Below are 16,051 nucleotides of genomic sequence, written 5' to 3'. Positions count from 1 at the left end.
TGTGTCGTCGATGTCGCATAGGTAAATAGACGTGGTGTGATTCATTCAAATACACTTTTCCAGATGTTCTGTATTTACAACCTCACTTCGTGTCCATAACGTATTAGTCATGACTAATATGTTTTGTGTTCAAAATAAACCAAATGCGCAAATAAACCCTAAAATACCTGTCCTGCCGGAGGTCACACTGCGTAACAGTTATTGTTCTTTAACGGTATTTCAATTAAAAGGCAACTCAGAATAGTGCAATACAGGGTATGGAATTTCAATAGAAACGCAACGGCCAATATTCCTTTAGCTCTCTATAGCCAAGACAATTACAACAAATGAATTTCCAATACAAACTTTGCAATGCCTGTTGAGGAAGTCCAAGAGAGTTCGGAGCCTCAATAGCCGTTTTTGTAAGGGCGTGTCCCCAACAGTACTTGCGCACCTAACGATGGGCAAGCCCCCTTGTCTTCAAGTCAATATGTTGGGGTACCTGATATGTCTTCCTGCTGGCGACAGCGAAGTAGAGGGGAAAGCTTCAATAGGCGAGACCCTCGTCTTAGCTCTGTGCGCATAGTTTCAACCCTATGAAAAGGAGATGACTGCAGTAGAAAGCAGAATACCTTTCCATAGACGGCTGCTTCTGGACGAGAACGGCGTTCTGTTCCAAATACCTGCGACCCCCGACATAAGGCTTGTCGATTAGTTCCGCTAGTATAGGCAAAAAAGTGTGTTTTGAAAGTTGATCTTTATGTGTGTGTGAACCTCCTGGTGATGCGGAAAGAAAAGAAATTGCATTCTGCAACATTGTGAAAGATGTCGCAAATTGTGAAAGATTATGCACGTAGTAGGTCAGCAACAACACTCGACATGCTGCAGCGGAGTTGCCTGCCGAGACGGGCAGCAAGTTGCCACAGAGAAACAGAGACTCACACACACATACATTGGATAATGATGAGGTGGGATTGGATAATAATTCACCGCAGCTCAGGAGGTACGCTGCCCTATTGCACATCGGGAACGGATGAGGGAATAATGATGCGGGGAACACTTTCAGAGATCCATCACCAGATCGGGGGAGCGCAAGTACTCCGCAAGAAGACGAAGGCCTTGTATCTGGTGGGCAGCGTTCGACCACGGTTCGAGTATCTTCGCGAGGTTGAACGGCCGTTTTGTGAATACGTTGCATAGAAACTTCCATCAGTGCACGCTCGTGGTGATGATGCACACAAGTCGTACGTGGCAGAGGCCGCCATGCACTTCACAAGTGGGGCAGAGGGAAGACGAGGTGGAGCCGAGAGGGTGTTTAATGGCAGGTGTAAGTGCAACGTTGAGCCTGATGCGGTGGAAGAGTGCACTAAGGGGGCGCGGTAGTCGCGGAAGAACTTCGAGAGGGAGCGTGGTGTCTACATCCGAGAGAAGGGAGTGAGCTATGTCGTATTGCCATTGACCTTGCCTGCATCTTGGCGGTTGGCGCCGGTGAGTGTCGAAAGGAGGTGTTTTCGGTCGCCCAGAGACATCATTATCGGGGGAAAAGCTGCGCGCTGATGGGCGCTCAAGGCGGCTGTGTCTACTTCTTTATTACCGCTGATGCCGACATTCCCGGGAATCCACTGCAATGCGACAGTGTGCCCTGCAACTGCTGCTTTCTTATAAACCTGCAGGATGTCAAAGACAACAGGACTCGGGGACCCGCGTATCCCCAAGTTGGCCACACACTGGAGCGCTGGTGTTGATTCTGTAAAGACGACCTAGGACTGAGCTGGGCTGGCTGATATTTTTTGCATAGCAAACAGAATGGCGTACAGCTCAGCACAAGTAGATGATGTTCTGTGTGAAAGATGGTAACCACAGGAGACTGACTGAGATGGAATGACAAACGCCGAGGACGAGCCATCTCGAGTTGATGACCCGTCAGTGAAAACTGACGTTGACGTCGTGTACCTGTCGTTCATCATGCCCAGGGTAAGCTGCTTGGCGACACACCGGGCTGTACCCCCTTTTCTTCCATGCAAGCCAGGAACAGTTAGGGGGATGACTTGGCTTGACAGAGGCCATGCAGAGGCGCTAGGAGCCACTGTCTTCACCACGAAACGCGGAACGCTAGGCTTCAGCTGAACAATTACCGGGCGGACATTGCAGTGCTTGCGTCTGAAAACCTTCGATATAGCGGGTGCCGCCGATGGTAGGATAAAAGGCGGAGGAAAAAGTGAAAAGCGAGGTCTCACTGTATAGCGAAGAACATCCAGCGGGATCTCTTTCGCTTCAGCAATAACTGCTCGGGTTTCTGCAGCTCGGTGGACGCCGAGGTGCACACGAAGGCTTCGCACCAGGAGGCACTGCAACCTATGATCTGAAGATGTTGGGAAGTCATTAAGCACCGGCAAAGCAATTGTCGCACGCTGTCTAAGCTCCCTCGGCCATTCTCCGAGGAGCTTCACTAAGGCCCGGTTTCACAAAGCTGGTTAACTTTGAACCGAGATCAAGCGTTGTTAAAACTTGAAGTTAACGCTCAATTTTTTTAACGTTAGTTGGTGACGTGATGAATGTTTTAGTAATAATAACTCCCTTTTGTGAAGCCCAGTTAAGCGTTAAATTCAAGTAAAGGGAACGTTACCGTTTAAGTTTTAATTGGGGTTGGTGAAACGGCCTAAGTCTAGAGGACGGTGGTCCAGTCTTTCCAAGGCGGCTCTGAGGTGACTACGTTGGACACTGTATCTGGAACAGTTAATTAATACGTGTTCAGTGTTCTTCTTATAATCACACGTGAGGCAGTTAGGAGTTTACCTTTCCTCCTCGCACTCCTAGTATAAAAGCTTGCGTCCGGTGTGATACAGAAGACATCTTTTATGTATTGCGAATTTCTACCCCAGGAATGTAACCATCACTGCTGACATGTATTGCCAACAACTCAGACGCCTTGCGGCCATGTTCAAGAAAACGACCGAGCAGACTGCATCAAGTGTTAATGTCGGAAGCCTTCACACCGCTAACATGACAAAAGTAGCTAGCTCGGTACAATAGTAGGAGCTCGGTAGGTAGGGTAGGTCATTCCACGTGTGGTTATTTCCCCATAGGGTTCCAGGACCAGTATCTCCGTGTTTGTTTATTTTTTATCTCCACTTTACTATCGAATAGAACATAGCCGTCGCCTGTAGTGTGTTTAACTCAGGTAGCGCATCGATAACACAAATTCCTGGCAGTCCTTACCTACTCAAGCATTCGGTGCCTTCCACATGTGGTTCTTTCGTCATATGATTCCCGGACCAGTATCTCCGTGTTTATTTTTTATCTCCACTCTATTATCGAATACAACATTGCCATAGCTTGCAGTTTGTTTAACTCAGGTAGCGCACCGATAAGACAAGCAGTCCTTATCTACTCAAGCGTTCGGTGCATTGTGCTCATGTTGATGCTCGGCGAGTGTACTTGGACACCTGGCAGGCTTCCCACACAAGTGTAACCGATTTCCACAACGGCAGGTCTATCGATTCTATTTGAAGGTTGACACATATTTGTAATGTCACAAACTGAATGCGAAGGGAAGCACAGTTCATTTTGGTGGGACTGCCCTGGGAGGCTATGTGCTTATGTTCGGTGATTGTCGAGCTAACTCGATGCGTCGAGAAAAGCAAGCGGATAGCGCATATTGGTGGTGGTGGTGGTGGTGGTGGTGGTGGTGGTGCTGAAAGAGCTCACCGTTGTCGGCCTCACAGATGTGAGCAACGTCAGGACTAACGCTCTGAGGGAGTGTGCGTCCTGGGCCGACTTTTAGGGGAACTGTGCCGACATATGTCTGAGGGAAAACCCAGAAAAAACCCCAGACAGCACAGCCGGCACCGGGTTTCGAACCCGGGTACCTCCAAGTCTCGACGTGAGATGGCAAGCACGCTAACCACTGACTCTGAGCCACGCGAGGCTGCGGGGAGCACTATGGTCCCCGCTGCCCAATAGCCGCGTTCCGCTTGCTTTTCTAGCGCATCAACTTATCCCGACAATCAGCAAGCATAGCCTCCCTGATGTCCAAGCAGCTCTTGATCGACTTGCGCTCGGTCGACCTCAAATGACGTGAGCGAGGTGTCGTTATAAAAAACTGGACACGACTTATATCTGACGTATTCCACGGAGCCATTATTTGCGTGGGCCGCAACTAGAGCACAGTAGGGCATGACTGTCTTCACTGAGAGCAAGAACGCTCTCCGTCCACTCTGTCGCTCTCGAGCCAGAGACTCTGCTAAACGGGTGTTTAAGCCAAGTGCGTTGCGTGTGCACGTGATGTATGCACGTTGCGTGTGCAAAGCGCCCCTAGGCCTCTGGGTGTCACTGAATGTTCTTTTCCGGCAGAGCCGTCTTTCGATCCGGCTGTCTGCAGCCCTAAAAAGATTAATTTTGGTGCAGGTGGGTCAAGTCGGAGAGGACGGTGGAGAGCGCGACCAGCTCTCCGACTTGTGGGTAGAAACGCGTGAGCGCCACACTCCGCAAAAGGAGATGCCCCGTTTGGTAAGAAGCAGCGCGCTCCACGCGTTCCGGAGCCGCTACTTACCGCGACCGAAGAAAGATGCTCGAAGCAACGCTGGCTCCAAATCACTAGGGGCCACACAGTCCCAACCATCGTTGTCTCGGCTAACTTCGCTTGCTCCCCAACGAGAGGGCAGTTGCAGCGTGAAGGGGGGGGGGGGGGGGGGGGGGGGGGGGCGTCGAGCCGGTGAAAGTTTCTTGTGTAAACATAAGATAAACACCAGATCGCGTGGCGTAGTGGTTAGGATCAGTGCGTTGTATTAAAACCCGCCTCCACCGTCATCGTCCGGGACCCTAACAGCTTCCGCAAGCTGCTGGACCAATTACTTTGTATGTAAATTCGTTGTATGTTCCTTTATTTTGCCACTCCCCTCTGTAAATTCTCTGACCTGAGGGTAAATAAATAAATAAAGAAAGAAAGAAAAACCGAGTCTGGCCATTACTGGGATCTGCATATACCTGAGCCTCCACCCACGTTTTTAGGTATCTAGCCAATCACAAGTCGAAATACAGTTCCCTATTATTGCAGGCCATCCAGTACTTATACCTCCCCCTTATTTACTGAGTACCACCATTTTGGAGGAACTCCATAGATTTGGATTGAAACGGATATCACAGAGAGTGACAGACCAAAACGACGGATTTTGCGCCCACTTTCATCAACTTCATCTGCATGGAGAGAGGCATGTTGGGAAGACTCAGAACTGCAGAAATGGTTGCTAGCAGAAGTGATTGGCCAGGAGAGTGGCCAATCACTTCCGTAACAGACGGCTGCAGCTATGGACTTTTAAATCACGTAACGTATGTAGATGGAATTTAAAAAATCCGCAAAGATATGTTTGTATAAATAAAATTCAATCATATAATGCAAAATCTGACGCATCAGGGGCGTCTGTCTTGCTGTTTTGGGATATCCGTTGGGATCGCGCAGTGCCAATCCGGACTGGTAAAACGTCGTTTATATTATTTAATCCATAAAAAGAGGGTGCCTCAAGGGTTCTTTATGCGAAATTTCAATCCTGTTTACGAATGCTGTGCATTTCTGTAAATTTTTGAAGATCTGCTGAGCCTCCACAAGTTTCGATGACGGGAGGAGCGGGTGACGTAATCGTAAGCCCACATATTGCAATGATATGTTCTAGAGAGGGCACTCGCCTCCTAGCTATGACGCCGGTGTCCGGGGAGGATCACTTGGTGGAGAAGTCATGTGACGCTGATCGAAAGAGGGGGAAATGGGAGAGATGTCTTCTTCCTCCTTTGTGTTTCCCCGAGTCGGAGTGGACGGATATGTCACGTAAGGGTAGGCTAACGGAGCGCAAAAAGTGAGCCCCCCCCCGGAAGATGCGAAGGGCAAGAACGTTGCCAGATGACAGCCGGGCGCTCCGTTGGAGCCTAACATGACGTCAGAATTCTCAAAAAAAAAAAGAAAAAAAGAAAGAAAGAATAATTTTCTCTAGCTTTCACGTAGAACCAAAATATTTTGCAGGAATGTAAAGTGAGACAAGTAGATTTCGGTAAACTAACTTTGGTAAGATTATGAAATCACGGGATTTAGTCCGTAGCGGCACTTTAACTAGGCCTAACATCAGAGACAAAACATCTCATTTTCGCGTAAATAATGGTGGCGGAGTGAAAGTTGAAGCCGATTTTACAGCTTGTTACAGTATAGTTTACGAAAAAAAGAGAGAAAAGAAGTCACGAAACCTCCGCTCCGCCGTTCCAAGCACCATCCTCCATTGTTACGTGGCAGAGGCCGCCATGCACTTCACAAGTGGGGCAGAGGGAAGACGAGGTGGAGCCGAGAGGGTGTTTAATGGCAGGTGTAAGTGCAACGTTGAGCCTGATGCGGTGGAAGAGTGCACTAAGGGGGCGCGGTAGTCGCGGAAGAACTTCGAGAGGGAGGGTGGTGTCTACATCCGAGAGAAGGGAGTGAGCTATGTCGTATTGCCATTGACCTTGCCTGCATCTTGGCGGTTGGCGCCGGTGAGTGTCGAAAGGAGGTGTTTTCGGTCGCCCAGAGACATCATTATCGGGGGAAAAGCTGCGCGCTGATGGGCGCTCAAGGCGGCTGTGTCTACTTCTTTATTACCGCTGATGCCGACATTCCCGGGGATCCACTGCAATGCGACAGTGTGCCCTGCAACTGCTGCTTTCTTATAAACCTGCAGGATGTCAAAGACAACAGGACTCGGGGACCCGCGTATCCCCAAGTTGGCCACACACTGGAGCGCTGGTGTTGATTCTGTAAAGACGACCTAGGACTGAGCTGGGCTGGCTGATATTTTTTGCATAGCAAACAGAATGGCGTAGAGCTCAGCACAAGTAGATGATGTTCTGTGTGAAAGATGGTAACCACAGGAGACTGACTGAGATGGAATGTTTGGAGCAATCTTGGTGTCATGGTCACCCTCATGGAAAACGGCATCCAATGAAATGCGTCCAAGTTTGATTGACAGGTCGAGCCTCTTTTTTAAGCTCCTCCTAATGGTCAGACCCCCTTTTATTACAGGGCACTGGTTAGGATGATCGCCTCCCACGCCGGGACTGGGAGATGACACGGGTTCGAATGCGCTGTCTGAAGTTTTCCCTGGGCTTCCCGGCAGAATTTCCAGACGAATGTCGGCACAGTTCCCCCTGAAGTCGTCCCTGGACGCATACTAATCTCCCTGTCCCACAGTCCTTCCTGCTGTACTCTCTCCATCTGTCCCCGTCTGTACGCCGCTCATAGCCACAGCTGCTTCGCGGCGCTAACATGGTATTAAAGAGATAAATCAAAGTAAAGTAAAGACGCAGCTAGTTTCAATTTATACCGGAACACCCCGAAGGACTCCAAATGGTGAGCATTTCTGTTTATTCTCCGGACAGGAACTGAACATGAATTGGGACATGAATTCGATGTGCATACTGCGCAGAGAACGAAAGTCCGCCAAACGCATATGCGATTTATTCAGTTTCGTGCTACTTTGTTATGTCTTATTGCTCTAAAGCATGGTACGTCCTCAACTGGGCTATCGTTCGTTTTCAACTGCCTGCCTTAAGGAAACCAATTACAAAGGAGTTCTCTCGATATCATATTCTGTTTCAGTTCAGTCGGCAAATAAATTAGCATTAATGTGTGAATTTATTCGAGGCGTCATAGCCTTGATAGGAACGAAATTTTACAGCACGCTGATTCAATGTGTGCGTATTATTAATCTTCCATGAAGAGCGTCAGTAACTATATCCGGAAATGACAGATTTCTTGGTGGAAATATAGTTTGATTCAACATGAAGTAAAATGATGAAAATCAGTAGAATGAGAATGCGACTTAAGATAAAGCGTTTCCCGATATTGTTATGACTGGGGCCCGAAGCTTCATGCACAGAAGACTTCCAAAATATGCATGCAAATATGAGGCAGGAGACGTCTAAATGCTCACAAAATATGCTGAAATATTATGACGCCGGGAAAGTTGCTCCGGAAGCTTTTGCGTACCTTGGAACTGCATAAATACCCAACCTGTCGAAAATATAGTTCTGCAAATGAAAATGCACATTCGTTATACATCGTTTTCCAGCCAGCCTCATATCGAGCCCTTTGCAGCTTCTGTTTACCGGACAAGCCAGAAAGGAGGAAACCGATACCAGGGACGAAGCACACGACGCGTGTACTTCTGTCTGGCTTGAGCGATAAACAGTTTTCAACGTGCTCTCCCAGCTAGGCGGCGCTGCGCTTTCAATATGGCGGCGTCGACGGGAAAACGGTGTACGACCACTAATCTCTATAGTAAAGGCTGGATCGCGCATAGGGTGCTCCACAGCGTGGTCACCGGCCGCCATATTGGTGGGCCCATCGCATTCTGTCGTCTGCATTTAGTTCAAGCAGGGCTGCCCGTATTTTTTAAAATTTACTTTAAACTAAAGAGCATGTCATGCCAGTTTGTTGCAGCTTTGAGTACACTTCACACGGACAGAGAAAGAGGGATAATTTTTCACAGGTAAGCTATTTATTTTGAGGAAAAATCTGTTTATTTGTATCGCATGCATCTGACAACTCGGACTTGTTTGCATTGCTACTTCGCTGGTGTGTGGCTGCTCCTATAAATCTCAAGACCACGAATTTTCTATAAACAATGCGCTTGTGCTTGCAGGTTCCCCTCACAGTCGCTCAGCTGTGCCGAAGAATCGGATGCAGAACCTGCGCCAATATGCCAATTTGTTCCACTGTTCTTTTAATTTGTGAGGTACGGTGGAAGTAAATAAACTGCTGTATTAGCCTGGTATGTGCAGTCGCTCCTACAGCGTGTGTGATAAGTCATGCATGTGCATGCTCTTCGTGAACAGCGCTTCGAATTTCTGTAATGAAATACGCTGACAGCTGAACAACTGCAAAGCACTCGTGACAATAACGTTATTTTAAGATGAGGAATGGGGAGTTTCATCGCCAGGGTCTATTCTCCACCCCATTGCTGGTGGTGATGTGGTGAATAAAATAATGAGCCCCTTCAGAATAAGGCTCGAGGTCTTATTCCAGAACACATACAGAGACACTCGTAGAACATAATACGATAATGGAAAAAGTCAAACGAGAACCGTACAATACCAAACCACATACGAGAACCGCTGAACACCACACTAAAACCGAACAACAAACGAAAACAAACAAAAATATGAAAACGAAAGTACCTTACAATAACAAACAGTGTGAAACTTTTCTGAGTAAAAATAATTAATTTTATGGGTTGACATTCACCGAATTCACCTTCATGCGTATGTGCCCTGTGCACGACATTTACGACCCCTATTCGGAATACAGGCAGCGGAGAAGAAAAAGAAGGCAATTACCATTAAAAACTACAGGAACACGGCTGAAGCACGTTTGGAACACATCAGCACACTGGTTCCTAAGAAAGATGCGTGCTAATCAGCAATGAGGAGCGTTTAAAGCGCAATAAATACTCCAAATCACACTGCTTCCCATTGTTTCCTATGGGAGCAGCCATCGCCAGTGGGCCCTCCAGCATGGTGGCCGGTTGTCGCACCTCTCTCCCACGCGCCCCTCTCCTATGCGCGATCCAGCCTTTATACATAGAGATCAGTGTGTACGACTTTCTGTTTACGAACATGTGGCGTCACGAGAAGACCGGTTCGAGGTTATATTTTGTTGTGGTTGGCAAGGAGCGGGAAAAACGCGTCGGCTGTTAGGCTGATGAAGCTGATAGTGCCCACCAGCATGCTTTGCGCGGTGGCGTTACGTAGTCAATGACGTAGGGGTGCGGGCCTGTTTCACCACGTTTGGGGCACTCCGAACCGTATTCTACAGCACCATTTGTGGTCGTGTAGCTGGAGGTTTTTCCGTACGTAGGCATGTATAACCTACACTGCGGCTCTGAAAAATCGTGGTGCAAGGATTTCCACGAAAGAGAGGACGTTCCCGGTACGGCGGTAAGGCAGGGAACACGAGGGACGCGATCGACCGTCTGGTAAGGGCACGCTGAACTAGAGGAGGGCAGTTGGCGCTGCAGTCGCCAGACGAAACTTTAGTGCAACAGGCCCACAGGTAGTTGAAACTAACGTTCCGGACCGAAAGTTTTTTTCGATCCGGTTTCCGATTCGGTTCAAAGATACCGGTTCAGTTCCGGTTCAGCTCCAGCGTAAAAAGATAACGGTTCGAAACCGGCTCCAACCGGTTCAGTTTCGCATCTGGTGTAAGGGGGATTGATTTCAGGGAAAATAAGCCCCTTTATTCGTTCCAACAGAGAGGGAAATAAAGAGAGAGATTAGAACTCGTATCATGTGAGTTACAGACAAAAACAAGGAGGCCGTCTTGCGCTCTGGTACACTGTTGTAATGTAAGGTTTCTGTTTCCTACCCAAACACCGATGGATGCCATACATTGTGCACTTGTGGTCTTGCGTTACGTACCCCTGAGGGCTAAATAGTTTAATTCTACATTTGATCCGAAGACTGAAAACATATTTTCGGTTTCCGTCCGGAGCATAAAATTTTGTTTCGGTTTTCGTTCCATCCTGATTCCCCCAAAATTAATGCTTTTTTCTTTTTTCGGTTTTCGCTTCGTTCCGGAATCCTGGCTGAAACTTGCGTTCACGCGTGCACACTCACGCATTCCCCGTTAGTCATTGCAGTATGCCACCGTAGCTATATACCCAGGTTTTTAAAAGTGCACACATATATACATATGCATTTTTACATGAGACGATTAAAAAGTTCCTATTTTGCCAGCTAAGAAAGCCATGTACAGCGAAAATGTGCGCATGTCGCTCGATGCTATTCCGGCGAATTAGCTAGCTACATTCGTAAATATCTGCCGCACATACTGAACCCCGTCTATTACCCTTCTTAACTAGCTACCTAGCTCATCTACGCCGTTTGCAGACGGCGTATCACCGTGCTGTTCATCGCAATACTCTGATTCCCTTATTTTGATCAAGTACAACTCGAACTCGCCGGCTACTTGCTGCATGTTCTGTTTTCAGATGTTGGTTCTGGGTGCTAGTGGTGCTAGCCGAATTCACTGACTGCGTAGCACGAAGCAGCCCAAAAGCAGCGTAGTAGCTTAGATGGTGGGTGGTGCTGGTGCTGGCGAAAGGGCTCGCGTTGTCGGCCCCACATAGGTGGGCAACGTCACGAGTGACGCCCTGGGGGAATGTGCATGCGTCCTGGGCCGACTTCTAAGGGAACTGTGCCGACATATGTCTGAAAGCGTCTGGGGACAACCCAGGAAAAACCCTAGGCAGCACAGCCGGTAGTAGCTTAGATGTGTAGCTGGGACAGGAGGTTTGGACCAATGACAGCTCTTTTGAGATAACGTAAGCAGCGGCAAAACAATGGGAGCGGTAAATGTAAAAAAACAAAAAAAGGTTCATATGACGCCGAAATACAACGTAATATGCAACCAAATGGCGACGAAATATGATGCACTATGCAGCCGTCATATTATATGACAATCAGGAAGAAATATGCCGAAATATGCAAATATATGACACACGAAACATTGTAGGCTTGTGTCAGTGTGATTGATAATGTGTGGAGAAACGTTGAATATTCGTTAGGACCAGACATATACGTATTTGGAGTATTGTATTTAAAATACTGTATTTTAAATACAGTTTGCGGTATTTTGGTACTTCACTCAATACTTTTTGTTTTGTGTATTTGTACTCTATTTAAAATACATTTTATGGCATTTTCTACTCAATACTCTAATTACATATTTTGGATCTCCCTCTCAAACTTTCTGTGTCTCGTCTTTCCATTATCTTGCTTGTTCACTGGAAGTTTTCTGAGTCCCTCGGACTTGACCCGGACATTGGCCCTTCTTGGAGGTCTCCATTTAAAGATCTTGCCCTGTGTGTACTAATCCTTGGCGAGTGAGGGTTCTATTATGTGCCCTGATGCCGTGACGCTGAATTCTAACCTCCCCGAGCAGGGACCTGCTAGAAGTTTGCTTTGTGTTCTGCGTCCCATATACTTAGTGGAGTTATGTGGTACCTCTTTGTCATCTTTTTGGGACTTGTATTTAGGTGACTCCTATCACACAGCGGCGGCTTGCGTAGTGCGCGGTGTTTAGGCGATTCATGTCACATAGCGGCGACTTGCCGCATTGACCAGTGACCGGTGACTTTTTGCGTTGAAGGATCAATAGTATCTTAATTGTACTTCAAATACTTTTTGAAATATTTTGTACTCTATCTTAATTACTTTAATTTTCATGTATTTATACTCTATATTCTAACCTTAGTATTTATTATGTTATCTTAAATACATTTTTGAGTATCTTGTACATGTCTGGTTAGGACGCATTAAAAAATATGCATTTTGCATGAACTCTGGTGCCCTATAGTTATAACAATGCTCTAGAGTATGGAACTATATTAAACTGCGCGAGGTGCAGAGGAACCCTAAATTCTCTAAAGTGAGTTTAAAGTAATTTGTGCTCAACCATGTACGAAGAAAAATTGTCGCCGATACCAGTACCTGACTCGAAACACCGCTCCTGACAGCGAAGAAAAGAATGAAGTAACGATTGGATTGGATTGGATTGGAAAAGTAACGAATCATTAATTAACACACTGCAAATAAGGTTACTCAGAAGTTTAATTGGAATATCTCAGTTAGAAGAGAATGGAGGTGAAAAAAAAATATGTGAGGAGGAGTAGAAATCGGGGTTCCAAGTCATGGGACACATATTCGCACAAAAAAGTAAGAGTGCAGAGCACAGACCCGGTGCGCAAGACTGCTTTCGATTTTGCGTTCGGAGACGCGTCTTTCCCTCACCATCCAATGTGAGTGGATGAACGAGCACAGTGCCGCCTCATGCGTCGAAGATGAGCTTTAACTTGAGGAGACAAAAAAAAAAAAAAACACGTATCGGGTGACGCTTTCGGAAGTGCCCTTATCTTGGGTGGCATTTTCTGTTTTCTTTTAATCTTTTTCCGGGACGCAAGAGGCAACAGTGTCCCAAGCAGCACAAGGTACTGAAAGCCGAGTGCAATAGGGGTCTACGGGTAGGTGGAGGTCCTTGAACAGACTCGTGAAGCTAAAGAACTATGATAAGACACGTACCGTCCACCCCTATTGCACTCGACTTTCAGTACATTGTGCTGCTTGGGGTGCTCTTTCACCCTGTCACATTGGGGGTGAAGGAAAGACTGGTCTCCGAAGAGCGCAATGAACGAAATAAAGAAAAAGAACTGTGTTCCTTCACGAATTTTTCCGAACGATCTACCGAACGGACTTTTGTTCTGAAAACGGCTACGATATCAGGTGACCAGAAGGAACAGATGTTCTTACTGGGACAACTTCGTAGCTTTTATAATTAAAAAGTTAATTGACGATTTGTAGGTAATTAGTCATTCGACGGTTGAGCAACAGATGGCCAAGAACGTCCGCCGGCCCAGAGATGATAGAAGTGAAAACAGGATGTCTATAGGCCTTATAGTTTTTTTAATGAAAAATCTGTATCGAAGAAAAAAAAGACACCCTGTACATTTCCACAACAGAAACATGGCCTTTATTGTTTTACTAAAACCGCCCAGCTGAATATTTGTTTTCTTCGAGGCTGTGAAGTATTTTGGCACGTCGCGTAATAACTTTTTTAACCACTAATGTCAACATTTGACATTCCTGGAAAATATTGCAGACTGTTTCCCCGTCCAGGGGCAAATACATATTGGCAAAAAAGGAAAGAAAAAAAACTGATGCGCGCCGGCAAGTGTTACAAAACAACAAAAAACTATTTTTTTTCTTTGTGCGAATTGTGGAGAAACGACAAAAGGTGGCCTTTTTCTTCAAACAAAGTCAACGGGTCCTACAAGCACGCGCAAGCCCATTCAAGAGGTTGAATTCGCAAGCAAGAGGTTGAATTCGCGCAAGCGAATTCTGCTACCCCAAAAACTCTCGAAACTCACTTGCTTCGGACTGACTGCTCTCAGCTTTAATTTGATTTGCATAGGATAAGTTTACACGAGGACGGGTTGCTCTACGCATGCTTTTTCTTCTCAGGAATGCGTTTCTGAATGAAAACAAGGCTGGTCACGTGATCGGGACGACGAGTATTTGGCATACGTTCAAAGTGACGCGCATTTTTATGTTCCACAACTTCGATTCGAGTCTTTCTGTTTCATTGTTTGTCAGAAACGTCCATAGTCACTGCACTGTTCCCCCAACCACCCAATAGTGGACAGACGGGCATTCGAACATGGCGATGCAGAATCATGTTTTCTCAGGCGGCAAGGATATGAAGTTGAAGCTTACCTGGAGTCGCCTGTTTCCAACAAGAAATTCCTTGTTGTTCGTACTCTTGCGGCCTTTCCATGCGAAGTAGACTCCAATCAGTGCCGATATACCTAGCACAGCGGCCAGAACCCCAAAATCGGCGATGGAGAACTGCGATGTCATTATTCTGACCGGGGAAAACTCCAGACCGCTTCAGTGTTTTGTCTGCGTTTCTGTGTTTCGCTGCTCGAGACAACACTGAATGAGATACACTCGTCGTGGCACCCTCTCCCTTCGGTGCTTGCGTCTAGCAATGATGCTAGCAGTTATCCACGAGAATTCCGTGTCCCGAGCTCGTCGTGTACCTCTACACGCTCTTAGATTACGAAAAGAGTTACGTAGATAAGGATATTTTCATCAGTCACTCTCGACTTAACAAAGCAAGTAGCGCGACAGAGGTTTTGAAGGCCGCGGATGTTAACTGGGTGTACTGAAAGTGTGAACGACGAGACGAAATCCCAGTGGTGACAAACTGAGAGGGAAGGTTTTGACAACAGGAAGTCACCTAATGACAACCGCGCGGTAAATGTGGAGGTCTCTCGGCCATGTAATGGCGTCTCTGCACGGGTTCGCCGGGTGCGCAAAGAAGGAAGTGAAAATGTGAGCGAGGACGTTCTATACCGCATCGTGTGACATGGCATCGATAAGCAGAGAAGACGGTGCATAGCTTCTCCTATATTCTCTCCTTACCGCGAGACGTGACGTACACGATAACTGTCACGCAAGTCGAAGCATCAACACGTACAGGCGGTGCAGTCAGTTGATGAAAAAGGTGACTCCATATATCGGTTATTTGTATATTTTTTTTCGCCTGTTATCTCCGCACCAAATTTGCGTCAATTGCATGTTCATTCCTGGAAGGTGATTTCGATAAGAAAGCACTCTGGAGAAGATCCATTCATCGTATCCATTTCGGGTTCCCGCCCGTGTACGTCAGGGAAGTCGCACCGTGTCGCTAATTACTCCTGTCAGATGTGCACGTAGTCATATAGTACCTAAAAAACCTCTCAGCGCACCTTGGCTGTATGTATAAAGAATTAGGACTGAAAGTATCTTTGTTTCAAAAGTTATCGATTTGACGTAGAATAGGCCTTTTTGGCTGGGGTTTTGTGAACTCCGAGGCGCTACCCTCCGCTGCCGTAACATCTTTCCTCCTCGCCTACATTCTCTGCTCATTCCTAGCCCTCCTTTCCTCTACAGACAGGACGCGAGCATATTTTCTACCTCTATGCGTGAGCACACTCTCCCAGTGCTTTCTTCATGTTTTCGTGTGCTCCCAACATGAAAGAAAAACAAAGCAAAAATGTCGCCACCTGACCTGTACAGACTTCGTTATACAGGTAAAACGGCGACGAAGCAGCCAAGTGTCCCTGAGATTGAGGAGATATGCAGACACTGCCTGCATTCCTCCCTAATATTGGACTCCTATAATAACGGATCCAATCATCAATCATTGGGACATACATTGTTGCCCCTTTTTGTAGTGATGTTACCTCTATGTGAATGTTGTTTCCCATATAACTCGAGCATTATCTTCATGGAGCTCTCTTCATTTCAGTTCGGATCCGTTCAGAAATGACTAACGTAGTATGTCCGTCGCTCTGCACCCTGAAAGAGGAGGTGGATAACTGCAATGCTTCTACAATACTTGGAAGCGGCGTACATCAGAAGAGCGCTGGTGCGAGCAAGTTGCTTAGGATCTACAAAAATCATGGCGAAACAGGGAGAGAGAGAAAACACACGAACGACGCAGACAACACAATCGCCA

General features: G+C 46.9%; 1 protein-coding gene across 1 annotated transcript in view; it reads right to left on the bottom strand.

Moving 5' to 3' along the window:
* Positions 1–14,824, bottom strand: part of LOC135385330 (sodium-coupled monocarboxylate transporter 2-like) — a 63,148-nt gene extending 48,324 nt beyond the window's left edge. The window contains exon 1 of the mRNA XM_064614586.1: positions 14,263–14,824. Within this exon, the coding sequence (XP_064470656.1) occupies positions 14,263–14,406 (144 nt within the window). The 5' untranslated portion in view covers positions 14,407–14,824. The remainder of the gene's footprint in view (positions 1–14,262) is intronic.
* Positions 14,825–16,051: the final 1,227 nt, after the last annotated feature.

Source organism: Ornithodoros turicata, chromosome 2 (genome assembly GCF_037126465.1).
Source record: "Ornithodoros turicata isolate Travis chromosome 2, ASM3712646v1, whole genome shotgun sequence".
NCBI classification, from domain to species: domain Eukaryota; kingdom Metazoa; phylum Arthropoda; class Arachnida; order Ixodida; family Argasidae; genus Ornithodoros; species Ornithodoros turicata.
Note: the sequence above shows the minus strand (reverse complement) of the source record. Positions and strands in the feature narration are given on the sequence as shown.